Here is a 23,183-nt window from a genome sequence, read left to right as displayed (position 1 = left end):
TTTACGTCATCTTTACTTTGTCAACGTTTAAATTTATTTGACTGTTATTGCTTACTTTACATCGCCACGAGAGGTAGTTTGTCTGTAGCAAAAGTCTTGCCTTTTATGTTAAGTTAAATATTTATATAAAAGGGTCATTTAAAACCTTTTCACAGGTAGATAAGAATATTATTTCTAGAGGAGATCTTGAAGATTTTCATGATCATGGAACTACAAGACCTCTCTTTAATTGCCCTCAAACATAATTACAAGATATCCCCAGTAACCATATGGATAGAACATATCCCACATATGTTTCACTCAGCCGAAAGTTTCAATGACATAGCAACTACAGTTTTTCTACACCACAAAAATATGAATGCTTATCAACGCTTAAAATATTACATATTGTAGATAATAACTTAATTAAGACATAGCCAAATAATCACGAATTAACGTTTGGATGCTTGTTGCAGGTTAAATGTATTTACAAGTTCCATTATGAAAATAATGACAAGAATTTCAAATATTGATCATTTAGTAGCAATGATTTACGCTTAGACTTCTTTGAAATAAAATTTTAACTGATAAAAAGTTCTGAAGCGGTTAGAAGACGTATGAAAAATATTTTCAAAAACAGGTTTGTGTTTTGATTAGGACCTCTAACATTATGCAACTCGTTCTAGATATTTTTTCATTCTACGTTATAAGCAAATATCTCACATTTTCTAACTAAAAGATATTTATTGAATAAATAAGATTAACTACCATATTTTATTTTTAAGAAAAGGTAATGGAATACAATAGGTAGAATAGAGTGTAACTCGTTTGCATATATATGATTCAGGTTTTAAAATGCGAGGGTAACAAAAGTGCGAGTATGTTTTCATGTTTAAAAGTATCTAATAGTTTTTCTGAAAGCAACAAATTATTCAGATACACAAAATTTATAGATATATAATTTAATGTCTATTAATTTTCTGAATGTATGAAACATCTTCCTTGATTATCGGGTGGTTTGTTTACAGATTATTACTGATGTCATGGAAAAGAATATTGAGTTGGAGTAAATGAAAGAACTTACAGTATAAGAAAGTTATCTAGAAAACAGTATCTTTTACTTCTTTGGCTAAAAGAATTTTTTAGTTACGTTTTCTGCAAAGAACTAATTTATAATTTTAAGAAAGTTTGAACCTTACCTGTTCAAGTTACAGACTGTTACAGCGGGAAAATCAAGTTTCCAATTGTTTTTTACTTCTAGAGTGATGACTACGGGGTACTGAAAGTACAAATTTAAGAAACGATATACTTCATATGAACACCCCAGCAATCCTAGTATAAGAACAAGAAACCACAGAAATTTGCGACCACTTCCACTTGATGTGACTAACTGCGATACGGCATAAACCGAAGACTTTTTCAAAAGATTTAGTATCACAAATTTTAAATTTTCATTTTCTTTCTCGTGAGTAGCATTGCAGGTAGGAAGTGTTCTAATCTCTAAAGATGACACTTTCGAATTACTTTCTGATGCAGACATAGTACCCTTGTTTTAATTGAATAACTAAGAACTTAACTTTCTACTTAGCGAGAGTGACCGAATAGAATATAACTCGTTAAATGCAACAGTCTCCCACGAGCTCAATGGAGGTTTAAACATGCCAACACAAGAGGGCGGGTCTTCTTTCATCTCTTCGTATATTATTTACAACAGATAAAAGTGGAACTAATAAAATAATGTATGTTCACGGATGGCATCTCTTTGTCTCTTCAGATAAGGGTCATAATACATTTGTTTTACAGCATATGAGACCAATTCATTTAAACTAATGACGGGATGGCTGATTGAAACATAAATTACTAATTTCCTCGTCACGCCATACACATTTGTGTGAATAATAAATCTATATTCATTCACTGGTAGTTTTAACTTCTTTTACTACATACTTCTTTTACTTTACTGAAAACGAGGATTAGTCTTAAAAACAGCTCGTACTTTTAGTGGAATCAGCAAGAAAATACACGTGCTTAATTAAGTTAAAGGTAGTGGAAATCTATGCTAATAATGCTGAATTTTGTTCACCTTAATAAAGCACATATAAAACTGGATTTTGGAAGCATGTTTCTCTCCACTGTTCAAAGTATTGTTTATAAGGCTAATATTTAGATATCTACTTTTGCTGGTAGTTAAAACTTTCAGCTAGCTTTATTATTCTAAATGTGGTCTGAGCTATCTAACATTTGGGTAGGTAAAAGGTTATGGAGATGGCGAAGAAGAGGATTCTTTTTTTATTATAGCTACGGCAATTGTTACACTTGCTTTAATTTTCAGGTTTTATTTATATTAATTTTTTTGTGATGATTCTATTAATATTCATAGAAGTAGGCAGTATCTGTAACTAATAAAAATGATAATCGAATTTTAGCAGTTTCACGTATGGTTCGATTATTCTCAGAATGAGAGAGCTGCTTGAGATTTAAGCATTCAAACAACTATTTTATAAAACGCGTTTTTGTAAATGCGTTTCAAAAGGAAACTGATCATGGGAAACTCAAGATGAATTGTTTTTGCTCAGTTGACTTATTCTTTCAGTAATATTCCTAAAGAAGGAAATCTCTCCAAAGGAAATGAAATGAAATCTCTCCAAGGTAACTATAATCAATTAATTCATTGTAATTAAATAATAATTAAATAAATAGATGAATATGATTTTAATGATGTCGAAGTAAAATATTTTTCTTGTTAGTTAGAGAGATTTTTAATTATCAAGTTATACTGTCTCGTATTCCTTGGAAACAGAAAATGTACGAAACGTCTTAAGACTTAAAGTGCATTATTCCTACGCCTTGGAAAGTAACACAGGGACTGAGATAGGGTATAAAGGACTTTTTTTATTTAACTCAATTAAAAGTTAACAGAAGGTACCAACCACTCAGGCTTACAGAAGTCAGCTTTTACAGCTTAAATAAACGGTACTGAATTTGACTTAAGTAAGTAAAAGTAAGTTAGCCTAACGGCTACACAAATAGAGATACGCGCAAGTTGGCTCTGGCCTAAAGTCAGCGTGACAAGCCTAATCGCGAGAATAACGCAACGCACAGACTACTACTCTCAAAAGAATCAAATTAGCAACGTGGCCCTCTGATTCTAACCTCTAAATCCTTCCTTTAAGTACTACTTCTCTTCTACCTCATCTGAATATCAAGCGAGCTAGAAATTTGCATTCTGGCAGAAAAATGAGAAACGAGGAGTACAAGAAAGCATTTTAAAATAAAATAACTGGTTAATAAACTAAATGAGTCCTTACGTCCTTACAATTTTTTTCCTGCGCGGAATTTAAGTATATTCAAAAGTGTTTAATAACTTACTTAAGAACTTGAATTCTAAATATTTTTGAGCCAAGTTCTTACAATAGCATAGAACTTAATCTAAACTAATTAATTTTACATGACAAAAAGCTGGATCTTGTACACATCTCTTCCATTTACAGTTTTCAGCTGCTTAACTCCTGCCAGATACCTAGAAGGAAAAGACTTTAGCAGAAAAATTCAAAACATAGTACATTATTTCAATTTAAATTATTTCTTCTGAGCCTTTCCTGATTTAGAAAATTCATTTCAAATTTATCCGAATTTTCATTCAGCTCATGTATTCTATCAATAAAATCTCTTCTCTTCAGTAAATTATACTATAGGGATCGAGACAGTGTCCTTTGTATAAGTAGAACAAATCTACAACCTAATCCGCAATCTATATATTAGAAATTCGGACACGGGGGGGCCTAGACCTCAAAAACACTTTAATTTCAAACCTGCACCTAATGTGCAAGTTTAGTGTTGGCTGGAGAGCCTAACCTTAAACTCTTGCACACGAATTTTAATTCTTACAGCTATTCACGTTTTAATTTATTTAAATAGATATAATTAACAGTACTTTTAACCGTTACACTGCAAAACATAAGACATACCACACGAAACAAAACAATTACAATACATTAAATTAGAAAATTCAGCTTTCACTTTACATCAAGGCGCACAAGTTAGTTAGAATATCGTTACAATTTCGTTAGCATTTCCTCACATCAGATTCTCAGACTGAAACAATGTTCTTGTTTCTAAACTAAATTAGAATGAGTATGAATAATTAAAATTTAACTTCCGAGCTTCTTGGGACTTACGTAACTAAAATAACCTCACTTGAAGCAAAATTCAAAAATATGTTAGCAACTCATGCGCTCATGGACATAAAACTGAATGTTAATAAGGCGATATTAAGTTTACAGCTATCTTTCTGTTTTTCGGTAATAATCTGTTCTTTTGTTCACACTTGCAAAGTGGGATAGACACTTACTTGTCGTACATAGAATCGTCTTCGGGACTGAGTCTTCTTCTCAGGCGGGGCTTTCCTTTCTTTGGGGGCATCTCGGACTCTTGGCACCTTTCCCCGACTTTGGTGGTGGTGGTAGGGAAATGCTCCGTGTTCACCTGGCCGGTTCTTTGGCTTGAATTTACCGCTGGACCTTTCTGCAGCAATTTAATTGAACCGGAATGCTTGAATTTCTGCTGTCTCATCTGCGTAGTTGAAGGTTACTTGGCTGGGCATTTATTCCGTAGAACTTTCGGTGTCGATTCCTCGATGTACTTGGGTCCTGGCGGTGGGACGTTTTCTTAAACGCTGAGCGTACGCTTAGAATCCTTCATGATAATGAACGCTTCGTCTTGGACACTTGGTCTCCGACCCTGTAATTGATTTCCCGCCTTTTTCTATCATAGTACAGATTCTGTTTTTCCCTTGCCATATCCGAATTTTTCAGTGCTATTATCTGTATATCTACCATTTTGAACTCTGGCGCAGGTTTCTGCACAAAGAATAATTTACCTATGGACATAATTAGTTTTCGGCCTAAGAATAGTTCTGTTGGAGTCTTTCCTGTTGCGTCATACTTAGCTGATTTTAAGACAATTGCTAACTAACTGACCTGGCTAGCCCAGAGCATATGATAGTTTGTTCATAGCAAAAGTATACTTTTAACTATTATTTAACTTATTGACCCACTTCGCTATTTCTAAACGTTAGCTTTATGCTATTGAAGTATCCGGCCGGGCTATAATTAACATCGTTTTTAACCAACAAGTATGGCACGACATATTATACGTACACAAAAAATTTTTAGCGGCGAAAAATATGCCGCCTCACGAACACGTTGTACTGTTTTCTTATTCCCAATTGGACAGAAATGGGCGAATTGTGTAATTCGCTTAGAACACTTAAACTAGGTGGGATAACTGGTTTAAGCTTGTAGTTTTGATCTGTGGTTTTCTCATAAAGTAAAAGATTGTCGATAGTTAATAGTTCTGGGATCTATTTCTGATAGCCGTAATGCCGGGTGCCCAAAATGGTACAGAACCTTCAAATACGAATGAATGTTTAAAATTCGGGATGATTTTGTAGTTCTTGTACGACAGTTTCTCGTGAGTCGAGGATTTTTGCCTTAAGCATAGCATATGTTACCTTATTATTTCCTTCCTCATCCAACTTTATTCTTGTGCATCGACCATCGTACTCTCCTAGCCGGGAGTATGTTTAATAATTAAGTTGAATTTTTGAAGTTTAAGACCTACCTAATTAAGCTTGGCAATAAATTCTTTACTGAATATAATCGCGCTACGGCCACATGAGAAGAATAAATTGTAACAGGCGTTTGCCAAAGTATACTCTGAATATTTGTACTACTAATAAAATTTCGAGCTTTTCTCACTCTGTGGCGGTACAGTTTCTCTGTCTTGGATTGAGTGTTTTACGGAAATATGTCCCCGGTTGACCTTTTGGCCTTAATTGCACCACTGCGTAATCGGAGGCATCTGCAGAAATTCCTCAAGTTTTGTCGCCTTCATTAAACTTTAACACATGCGATTGCAATAGTTTTTCAAACGCCGTATTGGCCTCGGCTGACCAAGTAAAACGGGCTTTTTTCCTTTTTAATTGTAGCAAGGATTCAGTTTTTTTTAGCAACAATTTCTTTGTAGCATTCACAAGAGGATAATTTTTGATAGCTACTAGCTTAGAGTTTTCAGTTTCAAATCCTTTCTAGGAAATTTTTTATCCTAAGTATCGAAGTTCTGGAGCTGCGAACTAGCACTTGGAGACATTTACTTTTAGTCCAGCTTTGTTTAGAGGCGAAAATACTTTTTATAAGTCTTTGATATGTTCGCCGATTGCTTCACTAGTAAGTATTATATCGTCTAACTAGATGAATGTATTCTTCCCAACAAGGAATAGTCTTAAGATTATATCCCTTGCGCTGGAAAAAGGCGGATGTTTCGCATAAGCCGAACGATATTTCGAAAAATGAGTAAACGTCAGACTTCGTAATGAACGCAGTTTTCGTCACATCTTCAAGCTTCAAACCAATTTAGAAATAGCCAGATGTTAGATCCGACGTTGTCATGAATCTTGTTTATTTAGTTTTTCAATTAAATTCATCAGTTATGGGGAGTGAATAGAGAAGATACTTAGTTATACTGTTTTCTCAAGTCAACGGCGAAACGCCATGCGTTGTGGTTAGTAGGTGAGAGATATTTCTTTTTCCACAGCACTTTCGGGCTAGCGTAAGGACTTCTTACTGGTATTATTTTATTCCTTAAAATTTCTTAGATTTACTCCTCGAATACATTTTGCTTTATTTCATCGTGGCAATAAGATTGCGACTTCACCAGGGCCGTGATCCCTGTACCTATACCAAAGAATCTCTAAGAAAAAGAATGACAGCTTCCATAGACGCAATGTAAACCTGTTTCGCCTCTGCGCCGCTATATCGAGGAGCCACGGCTATGCAGTGAAACAGCAGCGCAGGGTGGAATTTAAATAGCGCAGTCCGAGGAGATAGTAATTTTTTTTACTTTGAAATTCCTCAAAATGTTTTATTTTCATACATTTCAGATAAATTGTGTAGCTGATACTTTATCTTCTAATCTTTAATCGTCTAGATGTTTCGCATAGAACATCCTAAAATTCAATTGCAAAATAAATGAAAAAAAGATGAATAAATAAATAAATTTTATTATTTTTATATTCTTTATTTTTTCCCCTTAACCCTTCTTTCTGTAAACTCACATAATTGTTATTCTTTTGATATAATATCTAGCATTAATTTATAACTAACATCAGAATTAATAGAAAACAAAATTAACTACTGCCGTGATGTTAGATTTCTAACAAATCTGCAATTAATTACATAAATAACGCTATTTTAAAAAAAAAACGTTATTTATGTAAGTAATTGCATAAAAATGTAAATCTTTTCATATTTTTATGAAAATGTAAATCTTTTCATATCAAGCATATTATTAAATATTAAAACAAAGAATAACACATTTGAGGTAAAAAAATGATTTTTACTGACATTTCTCAAGTTTCAGAATATACATATGCAAAATAATTTTAAGCATCTTCACAAATACCAAGAAATTTTTTAGACAATTATTTGGAATGACCATTATGAAAACAATGAGCAAATTTTGCAGCCAAGAACCAAAAGCATTTCACTTAAATTAACAAATACAAAATTACACTTAAAAGGCCTTTTAAAGAATTTCACATAAACTATTAAAATAAGTGATTTCATTATTTTTTCATAAAATATTCAATACTTCTTACATTTATTAATATAAGATTAAGTACTGAACTTGAAAATCAAACCTTCCAGGTGTTATTAAAAACTGGGAAGAAATTTTATAAATAATCCAATGAATCAAATAAATATTGTTGCAGCTCATCCTGATGAAGATTATTTCAAATTATGAAATTAGAAATTGATTTTTTTAAATATCAATTACAAAAATGACTATTTTCCATCTTCACTATACATATAATAATTCTAAAAATGCTGTAGCTTGGATTTTACATAATTATAATTTTGAAAAAAATCTATTTAATCCCGAATTATTCGACCAATGAGTACATTTAATTCTGAAAGCTTAAAAAAGAAAAAACACATACCATACAATTCATAATAAATTTTTATAACTCCATATTTAAAATTTTACAAGCAAAATTTGCATAATAACTAACTGAAACAAAAAAAAATAATTAGAAACAATTACAAGTACCCCTAAATAAATTGGAAACACTGAATTCATTATAATTATCTGACCTCAACTTAAAAAAAATTACCAAGAAATTTTAATTATTTGGAATGACATTATGAAAACCAAGAGTCAAAAGCATTTCACTTAAATTAACAAATACAAGATTACATTTAAAAGTCTTATAAAAGTTGCACAAAAATTATTAAAATAACTAATTTCATTCTTTTGGTTCTTAAAATATTCAATACTTCTCATATTTATTAATATAAGATTAAATACTTAACTTGAAAATCAAACCTATAGGTATTAAGAAGTTTTGTAAATAATCCACTGAATCAATTAAATATTGTTGCTGCTCATCCTGATGAAGATTATTTCAAATTATGAAATTAGAACTTAATTCTTTTAAGTAGCAATTACAAAAAATGCCTACTTTCCACTATACATATAATAATTCTAAAAATGCTGTATGCTTGGGCTTGGATTTTACATAATTTTAATTTTGATAAAAATCTATTTAATAAAGAATTATTCGACCAATGAGTACATTTAATTTCTGTAAGCTTAAAAAAGAAGAAAACACATACCATGCAACACATAATGAATTTTTATGAATCCATATTTAAAATTTTACAAGCAAAATTCGCATTAACTAACCAAAACAGAAAAAATAATTAAAAACAATTAAAAGTACCCCTAAATAAATTGAAAACACTGAAATACATTACAATTATCTGACCTGAGAAATTTTAATTATTTGGAATGACCATTATAAAAAAAAAGAGCAAAGTTTGCAACCAAAAGCCAAAAGCATTTCACTTAAATTAACAAATACATTTAAAAAGTCTTATAAAAGTTGCACATAAATTACTAAAATAACTAATTTCATTCTTTTTGTTCATAAAATATTCAATACTTCTTACATTTATTAATATAAGATTATATACTGAACTTGAAAATCAGACCTTCCAGGTGTTATTAAAACCTGGGAAGAAATTTTATAAATAATCCACTGAATTAAATAAATATTGTTGCAGCTCATCCTGATGAAGATTATTTCAAATTATGAAATTAGAAATTGATTTTTTTAAATAGTAATTACAAAAATGACTATTTTTTATCTTCACTATACATATAATAATTCTAAAAATGCTGTATCTTGGATTTTACATAATTTTAATTTTGCCAAAAATATCTTTAATCCAGAATTATTCCACCAATGAATACATTTAATTCTGTAAGCTTAAGAAAAAAAAAAAACATATCATACGATACATAATGAATTTTTATGAATCCATATTTAAAATTTTACAAACAAAATTTGCATATAATAAACTGAAACAGAAAACAAAATTAAAGAACAATTAAAAGCACCTCTAAATAAATTGAAAACACTGAAATACATTATCAATATCTGACCACAATTTAAAAAAATAACATAAAAATCAATACATAATAATAAATATAACCCAAAAGTAATTACTAAACATAATACAAATATAAAATGTATGAAAATATGAAAATATGAAAATCTAGCTGCTGTGTTATACAATGAGACAAAATATTTTTGGAGCTTGGAAATCAAAATTAATGTACTATACAAAATCAATTTTTGAAATCTATGATAGATTTTCGAATTAAAAAAGCAAGCTTACCTCACAGAAAGAGAATCGGATGAATTCCGGTGATCGTCCTTGCGAAACATCCATCTTATGATCTGCTTAAATAACTAGAGAAAAGAACTGAAAAAAACTTTCAAAGAACCTCTTCGAACAACGCGGTAAAAGATTGTTAATATGGCTGACGACATGCCGGTTTCTTGCCTGCTATTTCGCACATGCGCAGTAAGGTACGGAGGGTGGATGGATTGCCCATTTAAAATAAGCTTCAGGGACATACACAGTGTCTCTTCAGTCTGACGGAGCCACATTTGCATCGGGAAACCTTTACTTCTTCTCCTTAGAGATTCTTTGCCTATACTGCGGTTAACGGTATGTATGTAGCCTGGACAATCATCAAACAAATATGTAAACTGACTTACCAGTTCTTGTAATTTTTTTGAATCCCCCCCAGGTGTCTCAATTCAGTTTTCGGTGGCTGCGTCCGTCTCTCCTTCAGCTTATTCGTCTCCAATTATAAAAAAGAAGCTTGAAAATTTAATTGCGCACCTGCCACCTTAAAACATCTAACCCTAAAATTACGGCAGCTTGAATATTTTAATTCAATTTATATCAGAGCAACACCATGACATAATTTTCGTACAAGAGCCAAACTGCAATCAAGGTTCCCAAGAAACTTAGCACTAACATGGAGCGTCATATCCTGGCAGGACACAGACACTACACAGTCCCCGAGAGCAGCCATCATCGTACTCAATAAGTCCTGGACTCCACTCGTTATCAAGGCAAACAGAGATGTAGTCACCATATCCATTACTGCAGCAGAATCACAAATGTACCTCACCAGCGCCTATGCGTCGCCTATCGAAGACCTTGATAATACCCTCCAAGAAATAAACACGACTGCCCACAATAGCAACGTTCCTCACGTGATGAATGGTGATTTTAAAGCACAGAACAGCCTGTGGGGTTATCCACGTACCACTCCAAGAGAAACGGAAGTAGAGAACTTTATTTACTCAAAGAATTTAATCCTGCACAACGACCCTGAGAACTTTCACCGCGATCAACGGAAGAGGATAGCCCGATCTGTCTCTCAGTACGCACCATGTAATTCACAACATCCAGAAGTGGAAGATCAGCGAAGACGATTCTTTCTCCGACCACAAATACATCAGCTTTGAAATTGCCCACAAAATAGAAATATACAGACGAAACGCTTTTGAATTAGTAGCAGCACAGAGAAAAAGTTTATCAAACTATTAAGTCCAAATGTTCAATCCATTCTACAAACCATCACCCAGACCAAATCCAAAGAAAATGTCATTACATATGCAATACACTTCACGCAACTTATTCAAGAATGCTGCCACGTTTCCTTCAAACTAAAGTCAGCCACAAACGAAACAAAAGCTAACTGGTGGTTAACTGAATCAAAGAACTGAGTGCAGCTCGCCAAAAGACCAGGGCGCTAAGGCGAAGATTAAAGTCCCGCACAAACGACGAAAATCGCACAACAGCGTGGGCCGAATACAACAGGCAAAGGGCAATTTATAAGAAGAAAATCACGGAAGATAAACTCGAATCTTGGACCTCTTTTTGCACCAATAACCAGAACACTTATGCAGCACTCTATAAAATGACCATTTCAAAGATTTTCAAGCTGACGCAGATACACACCCCAAATAGTAGCCACTTGCACAACAATAACTCACGACAGAAGCCTTGAACAACATCCTAGACCATGTGTTCTCACAGGACAACAGCGACCAAGACACACCAGAGCAACGAGAATTATGAACGTCCATTAATCCACAAAACACCTCAGATGACATACAATTTACAAAGAGCGAATTTCTGCAGCTCGTCAAAATACTCAACAATGCGAAGGCACCTGGCCCATATGGGATTTCAAATCAAGTTTTAAAGATAATCTGTAAAGTCAGTGCAGAAATACTCCTAAACCTTTAAATAAATGCCTGAAATACAACTGCTTCCCGGACTGCTTCAAACACGGGCAAATCATCTGTTGTCGAAGAAAAACAAAACACCAGAGGACCCTCGCTCATACCGACCAATAAATCCACTACCAGCCTTGGGAAAGCTTCCTGAACGCCTATTGGTCAATAGAATAAAATACTATATATATAAAGGCAATACAATAAGTGACAATCAGTATGGATTTAAACCCAAAAGTTAAACCACTCACGCAATAGATATAGCGATACCCCAAACGCAAGCAAACAAAAGTAAGCAAATGCATTCTGCTCTCCTATTGCAAAACGCATTCGACTCTCTCTGGTGGCAAGCTGTCAAGCAGGCCCTCAGGGTGATGTAATGCCCAAGAAACCTGTACCTTATGATTACGGACTATCTCAAGGACAGACAAAGTGTAGTAATCTACGAAAATACCATAATCACCAGAAAACAAACTGAAGGATGTCGCTAAGGATCGTGTATGAGCGCGGATCTCTGGAACATCACTTTTAATAATATTATCGATCATCAGTGGTCAAATCACGCAAGGATTGCTGCCTTCGCCGACGATGTTGCCTTCATAATCCAAGGATCTACACGAAGACAAGGACAAATTTTTTATATTCAACAACCACCTTAATATATTCAAAAACCTTTATCATTAGGACTCACCATAGACCAGAAATTCAGTTGGGTACCGCATCTCCAGGACAAGAAGCTAAACACCGACAAAATTGCAAAAACATTAATGGCGATGAAAGGGTATTCTTGGGGCTTTAATATCGCATCTTGAAAATTTTGTTAAACACAATAGTCAATAAAATATTCACTTACGGAACTACTATCTGAGCCTTTCCCATGACAGTGAGAAAAATTCGGATTCTTAATTCTAAGACCATTCTTGATCAGTATTACCCGATCATTTTCAACAACCTTCACCAACGCACTGAAAACAATAGTGGTCACAGTGGGTGACCCCACTACCAATTCAAACAGAAATCGACGCACTCTCCACAATGATTCTACAACTCAAGAAAACTACCACGTACAACGGCGTCATTTTTAGTCCACAAGACCATGAAGAAAAGCCGCCGAAAAATAACAGACATCCTTGTCTGGGTCTTCACAATTTTCCTTGCAACCTCGATAAGCCGCCTCCACCAACCGAATTTACTGCATACACGGATGGCTCAAAGATTGAAAATAAGGTAGGAAGCGGTGTCACCATAAAAACAAAAACTATGGTTTTCCACTCCGGAATGACAAGGTTACCTTCGGCCGCAAAACAACGTATATCAAGCAGAGCTCATAGCCATACTAAACAGCATTATGCAAGTTAGAGACTAAAAAACAAATACCATTTTCATGTAATCATCGACAGTCATTCCTCCATACAGGCCATTAAACAAAAGCATACAAATTCTCCAATAGCCCGGCAGATTCAAGACATCATAAACCGAAGTAATAAGAAATTGGTCCTGTCATGGACCAGAGGGCACAGCGCCTGTGAAGGCAATGAAAGGGCTGATTATCTAGCAAAACAGGTAGCACTAGAACAAACAGGATCTAAAATTCATATCCCATGGCCTAAATCAGCATTAAAGTACAAACGTAAACAAATGACGAATGAAAAGTGGCAACGTCAATGGGAACAAGGATCACAAGAACCACGTACATTCGAATTGGTCCCCAAGGTTGACGAAAATATCACAACATCAACTTATTTCCTCACCCAGTACATATCGGGTCACGGTCCCTTTCCCAAGTATTTTTATGATCGCAATACGCCTACGTCAGATAGATGCATATGCTGGGAAAGCGCAGACCCTGAACTATTGCTGTACATGTTTCAGTGTCCGCTAACGTCAGCCCATCACATTCGCCATCCCACCGATACAGGAATAGAATTCAGGAGATTCATCATTTAACAGCTTAAAGTCTTCCAAAACATCAAGAATATTATTGATTTCCTACAACGACAATGACTAGACCTGTGTCATCCATAGCATGCAACTTAAAATAATTCTCTAAGTTTAGGAAATCCAACAATTAAGTGTTTGCACTCTCCACCCTCATGCTATGCAGCAGTGCCTTTAGAAAACACACATAAATATCTCCTACATTTATTGAGACAACCGTGACTTTTCTCACACCTACTCAAACTACGAACTGTGAACTAACTTCATACCAATTAATGTGTGACAGATACACCAGTACTACGCACTCAACACTATGTACCGTGAAGTGAATTCATAAACTGTGAACTGTAATATGAATGAACTTATATTGCGCACTGTGTAACAGTAAACCAAACCAAACAAAAAAAAAAAAAAAAAAAAAAAAAAGAACCACGTACTATATTATATCACTTCCATCCACCAACAAAGCTCCAAATTGAAACACAAAAGAAATATATATCTACACCTGTAAACAACTTATTGTATTTTATCCATGCAACTGCAGAGTACCCGTGTAAAATATACCTTATGTCAATTTTGTCTGTAATGCAAATTATGCACTATTAATATGTAACTATTTTGAATGCTGCAATGTAAACAAATGCCCGAGCATGGTGTTAGTGTGCCCCCTGAGGTTGCCCTTTCATAGATGGTTAGTGCAGTGGGGCGATACCACATTTGCGCATGGCGATGTTTTGCTGCCCCCTGCAATTGTTTCTGTCTGTCTGTAACTCTAAAGACAGTTAAAGGATTCATCGTCCTTTCTTTCTAAAAGGAAAAGTTTAAAATAAATCTGTTTATTAACAAGCAAACCTTGACTGTTGCACAAACCTTATAATCCAAATCAAATCTATGCTAGTTGCTGGAAATGCAGGACAAATGCTCAAGTCAAATGAAAAATATGAAATACAAATTATCACGTGCTTAACTACATTTGAGCTCAACCCAAGTATCCGCGAAAGAAATACGGTTTTCGGAAGCTAGAGCTGATAAATCAGACAGACAGACAGACAGACAAAGTAGACAGATGTCTTGTTTTGCACCCGCTAAGTCTTTCTGCACCGATGGGCGAAAAATCAAGCATAGGTGCGAAGGAAAGGTATATAGAAAGAGGGGCAATTTCGTATTTGAGGAGAGTAAAAAGGAACTTCGTACATCTTGTACAAGTTCAAAAGGCCAGGAAGAAAAGATGGGACAAAATAAAATAGTGTAAATTACTGAGTATATGTATTAAAAACACAAATTAAACAGTATTTATTAATTTAACTATCATAATTTATTACAAGATTAATTATTTTACTATCATAATTTATTACTAGTTAATTAATGTTAGTATAACACAATGAGGCACACTGTTATTTATATAAGCTCATAGTTCTAAAAATTCATTTAAGGCGGTGAAGAATAAACCATCCCTTACATATGGGACATTTAACAGATAGCAAAGAACAGTATGAGAAAAAATAGGTGAGGTATAATATTATTTAAAGGCGAAACTATATTCAAGCGATCTAAAAAGAAAAGAGAATACAGAAGATCCGAGAGGGAAATAGCGCGATGCCCAAATTTTCCCTCTCTCGAGATTCCTTAAGGGCTTTGTAAGTGTTGACAGACGTGAACTGATAACGTTGGCGTCTGTTTGGAGTTGATACACAAAGGAAGCCACAAGCAATGGCAATTTCAAGTATTTTTTAATGCTTTAAACTGATGAAAAATTAAGATTTATTGATTTAAAGGCACTTATTTATAGAAATTTTATTTAGTTTAGATGAAAGAAAAGTACTTATCTTAAAATTCCAGGCTTTTGGAGTATATCCTTACATTGTCCGCTGTTTTATTCTCGTCAACATCGGAGCCGAAATTCATTGGAATGATATAGGTGTTGTAGGAAAAAAAAAATTTCAAAGTAATTTAATTGATAATCACCAAGAGGAAAGGAAATTTTTTCACTTTTTTACGGAGCGCAGCGATTGTGCTGCCGCTTGCCTCTGTGATCGCAGGCCAGCTGATAAATCAATTCAAGTCGGCAGTCGTAACAGAGTAGCGGTTAGCGAAGACTTCCAAAAGCTCACTCTCAAACTTAAGAAATCTGCGCCCATATGCATTAACTATTTTGTATTTCGGTGGGAGTTAATAAAAGAAGTGGAAGTAAAGGCAAAATAATAAGATAATTGGTATATTAACATAAAACCGCATACCCTGTTATTCATATTAGAATGGGTTAATTTCTCCTCCACTTTTATATGCTGCTGAATTATTGTATGCTGCTTCGCTTCTGTGGCTATGCATCATTCTGTGAAAAGGTAAAACAAAACCTGCGCCTTTAGTACTTTTGTATACTTTTCTACGAAACTTAAAATAAAAAATAATTTGTGCGGAAGCTGCATTTTTATGCACAGTTCCATCTTCATGCATCTAAAGCTCACTCATTTAAAAATAATGTCAGTGTAGCTTCTTTTGATCCATGTTCAAAATGCTATTTTACATACATAAAACATTTTAAATGAAGTTTTTGTACTTAATGATGCGCATGTAATATACTATAAACGCAAATGCTGATGATCTCTTTTTGGTGTGGTGTAATTCAAAGTAGGAATCAGTGCAGTATCTAACAGTACTACCCTTGAAATGAAATTTATTTGCACGTTTTTTGGTGTGATTTCAATAGATGTTTTTTTATACGTTCTGCCACATTTCTTGCCTTAGTAAAGCTACTCATATTGTAAAATTTTGCTATAGTAAATTAAGAATAAAGACGCTGTAAGTAGTTAGTTCTTTTATGCTAGTTTCTTTTACCCTGCCTTGTAGGAAGATTTTCGGCCATCTCCTACAGACAGTATTCTCAGGTCAAAATGTTGATAATTGTTATTGAGATGTATAAAATAAAAGTATTTATTCGTGATCATCCCAAAGAAAATGTGGAAGATTTTATTCTTTTATAGCTAATCTAACTTAATTAGCAAATGCTATTGTATGCGATATGAATAATTATTGTTTTGCAGGTATAATATTATACCGAGTCTCAGTTTTGCGCACTGTTGGGAAATAATTCCTCCGTGACTTAGCGTTTATAAAATATACTTTAGAACGTGCACATTATGCTACGGAAACCAACGTTGAAACCTGCTTGAAGTTTTCGATTAAGAAATAATGGATTATAAATTACTTTACTTTCAGAAGAACTATTCAGGCTTTCAGTTGATCTCTCTTGCTTTCTCTGGAAGCTCTATTTTTTATTAAAAATAATCATTCGAACAGAGAATTTCAAACCTGAGGTTTATTTTATGCTAATAGTAACACGCCGAAACCTTCTGACATTTATCACAACAGTATGGAATGGAAAGATTCTAATTCATTTTGGAGATTTATTAGTGCTCCGTATCAAACTTGATTTAGAATAAAATAAGCTAATTAAGTATTTTATTTTGTCACTTATATATATATGTACTTAAAGATGATCTAAAATGATTGTAGCACCTTTAAATCTAATTACAAAAGAATGATTGACAAAAGAGGGTATTATTTTTCTTGCAGATAAATGATCTCCTTTTGGGAATAGCTAAAATTATATTTTAAAGAGTTTCCTTATGCATTTTGAATAATTTATCACTGAAGGTGTATGTAAAATAAATAAGTTTATGAAAAATTCTTGTAAGGCTTTTACTGGCGAAACGTATCTTTTTGATTAAAGTGCGTGCGATTAAAACAGCGTTTTTGGCAGTAATTATACAAGTTAGTATATTAGACTATCATGGAGAATGTATATATTAGACATCTTTTTCACTGGAAATTTACAACTTGACAAACTTCTGATCTGCAAGTTTCTCTGACTTCTATTATATTAAATTGGTAGCTGCATTGTAGTGTCAACTGATAGATCGTCGCATTGCATAAAATTTCTAGAAAGATATCTTTACATGAAATGTATTAAAATGTATTAAAATTAGTTTACCGTCTTTTACCTTGTAGGGTTTATATTTATTTTAACTAACATTTATTTTAAGTTTAAGCTATCTTTCCTGTCAAGCCTTTACTTTCCCCTATAATTGCCAATGCCAGAGTATGTAAATTGTAGTAGAACGCGCAGTATATTCAAATTTTAGCAGAAGTAAGTTGAGTTTAAATAGAAGGAAACGAGATTGTATGTGTGCTTCTTGAATCGCGAGCGTGAAGGTTGCTAGGTAGAAATTTAAGAACCGCGCATTTCGGCCTGTGTGCCTATTTCGGCAGTTCGTTGAATCTTCAACTGCTTAATCAGTAAGCTTGCTAAATCTCAGCTGTATCTTAGATCGCGGTTAAGTTAGTTACGATATTAGAGCCTCGTAGGTTAGTGATCTCGTTATTTATTCATCCTGTCATTTATTTTTAGTTTCACATTTCTGTTTTGTTAAGCCGTCGGGTCCGCGTAGTTTGTGAGCGTCAAGTGAACGCAGCTGTTATTTCTAAAGTGGAATAAAAAGGGATTTAAACCCTTCTTACGAGTTTGTGTAATTTACAGTTCATAGCAGTCACTACTACTGTTGCTGAAAAGTTGGGGCCTCCAACACTATAACCTGAAAATGTAAATGCTTTTTAATGGAACAAGCATGAAATTAGGAAAACACATTTGTGTCTACACTTAATGTGAATGTGATTTTAATACGTAATTGCCTAAAACCCGAAATCTTAGGTACTTCGTGAAATGACCATTCACTTCAAGTTTTGCCCACATGAGTTTGCCGTAACCCGAACTATACAATAATTTGCCAGTAATTTATGAATATGATATCTGAGTATGAATGTTTAAGTGTTTTCATTGAAAATGTACAAATAAATTACCGTATCTACTTTTAATGGCTATTGAAAATTTCGGGTTTTGGCCAGCAAGATACATAAGTTAATTGGTCATTTCACGAAGTGTTTGGACTTCAATTAGTGCTTTGATTGTATATATAGTTTGGATCATCTCTTTCTTTCCGTGTAATTTATACCAGTTTATCATTATATCGATAATAATCTATCTGATAAAATTAATATACTCCTGAATAAAATTCGCTTCAATTCATAAAACTTAAGAATGCTGGTCTTAGCTAGTTGGTTACGCGAAGATTTAGTTAGTCGCATGAAAAGCAGGTGATAAAGATAATTGGATCCAGGAACTAATGCTTCTCAGAGGCCCGAAGCGGCTTGATCTGGTATCAATAGAGTCAAGTAAATACATCTCAGAAAGTGAATTTAAAGGGGAAAGAAGGATAGCCTAGACAGACTTAAGCATGGTTTCTGTCTCTGTTTCTTGTTGGCTTTGGAACTTGTGGTTTCATCGTCTCTGAAATAAATAACTGTATGCAAAACAATTGCTCATTTAGCAGATATGAGATGCAAAAAATAGTGTACCTTATATTTTCTAAGTTGAAATTCCAATTCTAAATATAGTAAAATGAGAGTACCTGTAACTAAAAGGTTTTCTTGCCTCTATAAAAGAGGTAGCATTGATTTATGAAGCTTTGATTTCCTTTAATATTACATGCACTTTCAAGGTCAGATTGCAAAATTTAAGTGATATGTAAAATTTTCTGAAGAAAATATTTTTAATACTCATTGAAAATATTATACCTAAGAAAAAACCCGCCTAACCTTTAACATAATGTAATTTTAAACACTAAATTATCTTTAATTGGGACCACATACTAGTAGGTTATATTTCGCCTAATTAAAAAAACGCAGAAGACTGATATTTAAATGGCAGTCTGCCTCAGATTTAGTTCTGGGAAATTGAATATTACTAGCTGTAAGGCATTTTCTAGATTTCCGTAAGTACAACGTGAATACAACCTAGTTTCCGTTAAATAAGCCTATAAAAAGCCATTTATCCTATATGAGAAGTAGGTTTCGAGTGCTAGTATAACTTGCCACTATTACTAACATTCGGAATTACAGAATTAGAAACTGGAGAAAAATAAGTGAACACGCCAGTGTCAACATTGTTCAACATGCTTAAGTCTCTATCACTTCATGAGGACATTCATATAATCTCATCTCATATACTCATTCACATAAATATTGCCACTGATTTACTGGCGAAGAAGGTTACTTATGGCGCTGTAGCTATCTGCAGAAATCTTGCTTTTTATGGAATTGCCACTAAGGCAAAAATGGAGAGCGTAGAGGGATCGAAAACCACATCAAGTCATGACTCGTGTTGTGCTTCGCTGCCTGCTTGGCTTTGGGGTTTAATGGTGAAAGTCTCGCACAAACTACTGTTTCTAGATTTAGGAGAAATCACATAAAATCTTTTCTTTCGTGTAAGGAAGCAAATATTTCTATTTGTGTCGGATATGCTTCACTGCTATAGCGACAACAGACTACCTTTTCATTTGCTTGGGTCTTCATAGACTTAATATTTTACCTAAACCCTTTATAGGTGATTGACGTTTTAAGGGTAAATGGGATTTTGGATTTGGCAAACCTTTTGTGAAAGAAAGTAAAGCTTTCCCTTCGGGCTGGATAAGTTCCATAAGTCCAGCCTCATCTATATACCTTCTCGTTTCCTTGAGCCTTGATAGTATGGACCTTTACTGAAACCTTATTTTGGCTAATGACTTTTGAGGTAATCGAACTTTTGGTATTGGTATTTATGCAGTTCTGGAGGAATAAGCATCAGCAGCGGAACTACTCAGAATACGTGACTGTAGAAAGTTGGCCTAGAGCAGAGATTCTCAACCGGTGATACGCAACAGAGAAATAGGTGGGTGATATGCAAAGAAACAAAGTATTTTTAACTATTAAATTAAAAAAAAATTGTGAAGAAAAGAACAATTGATAGAAATTTCCTGTGATCGAACTCTAACTGAAGATTGCAAAAATAACACATTTGTTGACTTTTGGCTGAACCGAAAAAAAGAATTTAAAGGCATTTCAAATAAAGCTATTAAATTTTTATTGCCATTTTACACAACCTATTTGTGTGAACAAGGATTTTCTACCATGTTATACTTGAAAAGTAGATACAGAAAAAATAAGAGTGGATCCTAATTTGCGGTTAAAACTAAGTGAAATAAGACCAGGCATAAACAAATTGATCTTAAACATACCCAGATTTCACAACAAAAATTTTAGAATTAAAGTGGTATAACTTAAATTTTGATAATTAAAATGCTAACCAATTTTTAATCTAATATTTTTGATGTGTGCATATTTAATATAAATAGCCAATACATTGCGCAAATGACAAAATATTTTTTTTTGATTTCTATTTAGAAGCTGAAAAGAAATCATTGTAAAAATGTAGTGGTGGTACTAAGGTTTTTCAATTTTTGTTTAGGTGGTACTCGGTAGTCAAAAAGTTGAGAACCGCTGACCTAGAGAAATTTAACTAAAAGGGAATCTAAGGAAACCATGGTGAACGTATTCATTAAAACGGTGAAAAGAATTAGCCCCAAAATGCTGTCATTTAATCGCAAAGTTAAAACCTAATTTAAACAAAGGTCGGGGAAAATTAAATCATAAATGAATAGAGGATTCATGAATGTCTACAGCCAGCATTTAGATAAAGTTCATCATATTATGGTACAAATGCAATCTGTGTAAAGAATTAAATCAGTTGTAATTGATGCCAAATTATTCTGTGTCAGAGCAATAGTTCATTTAAAGTTAAAAAGAAGTTATTTGTCTAACTTTGCAATGAAATCATGTCTGTTATGAATAGACTTTGATACCAATCGAGGAATCGGAAGATCTTTCGTTTATCATTTTGTCACCTTTCGACATTTCGAAATAATCCAATTATCGACCGTTCATTTATCACTTTATAAGGTATTTCTCTCGCCTTCTTAGGATGCCTTCGTGGTGTGATGGCCAGCACACTCGGAGCGTATTCGAGAGGCCCGACGTTCAAGTTCCGTGGAAGGCATTGCTACTTTTTCGTGTTTCCTGCTTCGAAATAACCTAATGTTTCTACAGTGGCGCGCGAACTAAAAAAGGTGTTGGATGAACATTCTCCACCCCCAGGATTTGGCGAATAGGTCCCGTAATCCCCAGTCGCCCTTTAAAAGGGGGAGTGTATAATGTATTTCTCCCGCCTTCTTAGCATGCCTCCGTGGTGTAATGGCCAGCGCACTCGGCGCGTATTTAAGAGGTCCGAGGTTCGATTCCCGGCGAGGACATTGCTCATTTTTCATGTCTCCTGCTTCGATATAACCTAATGGCTCTACAACTTTACTTTGACATCTTGCAGAAATGATTCATAATTTTTTTTTATTAACTTAGTTTCAAGTTAAATTCTACGATACTCGCTCAGATCAGAAAGTTATACAAACTTTAGGCAGGGGGCATACATAAAAGTAAATTGATAATATGAGCTGAGAACTTAATGAAGCTTGCACCACACTAGACTAGAAGAGAAACACGCTAATGTGACAATCAAAATCGTAAAAAACAACCTTATATTTAGCGTAGGTATAATGAAACACTCAATCGATTTCGAGGGCAGCTAAAGGTCCCTCCTCATCAGGAGAAAGAAATACATAGAAAGAAGAAAATAGGAATCACAGAAACACGTAGTGCTTATCAGCACTATAATGCTGTAATGTGCGTCAGCACTATAATGGAGCGTAATGTGCATTTGCCCCTCGCTCCCTATTTTAACTTCGCTAATATTTCTTTATGCTTGATCAGACAGCCTGGCTCAGTAAAAGTAGGCGGCCAGTGCAACTCTGATTAAAAATCTAGTTATAACCACGTGCAGTGCTGATAAGCACCACGTGTTTCTGTGATTCCTATTTTCTTCTTTCTATGTATTTCTTTCTCCTGATGAGGAGGGACCTTTAGCTGCCCTCGAAATCGATTGAGTGTTTCATACCTACGCTAAATATAAGGTTGTTTTTTACGATTTTGATTGCACCACACTGTTTACATGTTGCCCGTTTAAGTCACCTGCAGTAAGTGTAAAGAATTTTCTGTGCTTAGATTTTCAGCAAAGACACATTTCTGAATTATAGCTGAGTAATCATAAAAGGTTCAAACAAAAGACAAGTTTAAACTAATTTAATTTAATTTTTAAATTAATTTTCAGAATTACATTAAAAATTCAGACAGGTGTTTGATCTAGATTGAATATTTTTCCGCTGCTGCTTGAAATAGACCAAATAATTTCATCTATTTATTATATTACGTTTTTATTTTTATATCCTTTTATTGATTTGTTTTTTTTTTTTTTTGTTTCTATTTAGATTTTGGGTCTTCCTGTTAGATTGTGCCGCCCAACCGGTAGTGGTTAGCATCGCTAGCTGCCGTGCCGAAGGGCCCGAGTTCGAATCCCGGAGAAGGCATGGATATTTGTAAATGTATAGTGTTGGTGCGGCATGGTGGTATTCTAAATATGTGGTGAACCAAAAGTCCTCTCGTGTGGTTGGTGGAAGAGGTGAGAGGCCCTGGACCCCGTCCCCCTCGGAGTGTTCTATATCAAAATAAGGGGCGCATTGTCACCTGTTAGATGCTCAAGGCTGTTGCCAACGACAAGCGTTATCTTGCGCTCCTTGCCAGAAGGAATTTCGTGGACTTGGGCTGACTACGTCAGACATTTGAG

The 23,183-nt window shown here is 34.1% G+C and overlaps 1 protein-coding gene across 3 annotated transcripts in view; it reads right to left on the bottom strand.

Moving 5' to 3' along the window:
• The window catches only part of LOC118197024 (epithelial sodium channel subunit alpha-like), a 215,544-nt gene that overhangs the window by 85,410 nt on the left and 106,951 nt on the right, over nt 1-23,183 (bottom strand). Inside the window, exon 1 of one of the 3 annotated variants that reach the window (XM_085807589.1) lies at nt 1,179-1,703. The exons of 1 other annotated variant lie outside the window; for it this stretch is intronic. In XM_085807589.1, coding sequence (XP_085663715.1) covers nt 1,179-1,519 — 341 coding nt within the window. In that variant the 5' untranslated portion in view covers nt 1,520-1,703. Of the gene's footprint in view, nt 1-1,178; nt 1,704-23,183 lie in introns of those variants that run through there. One more of the 3 variants, XM_035368493.2, reaches the window with a different exon arrangement.

This window comes from Stegodyphus dumicola, chromosome X1, assembly GCF_044657685.1.
Source record: "Stegodyphus dumicola isolate Sdum_Otavi_A_Nest chromosome X1, ASM4465768v1".
Classification (NCBI taxonomy): Eukaryota; Metazoa; Arthropoda; class Arachnida; order Araneae; family Eresidae; genus Stegodyphus; species Stegodyphus dumicola.
The sequence above is the reverse complement of the archived record's forward strand: the minus strand, read 5'-3'. Positions and strand labels throughout refer to the sequence as shown.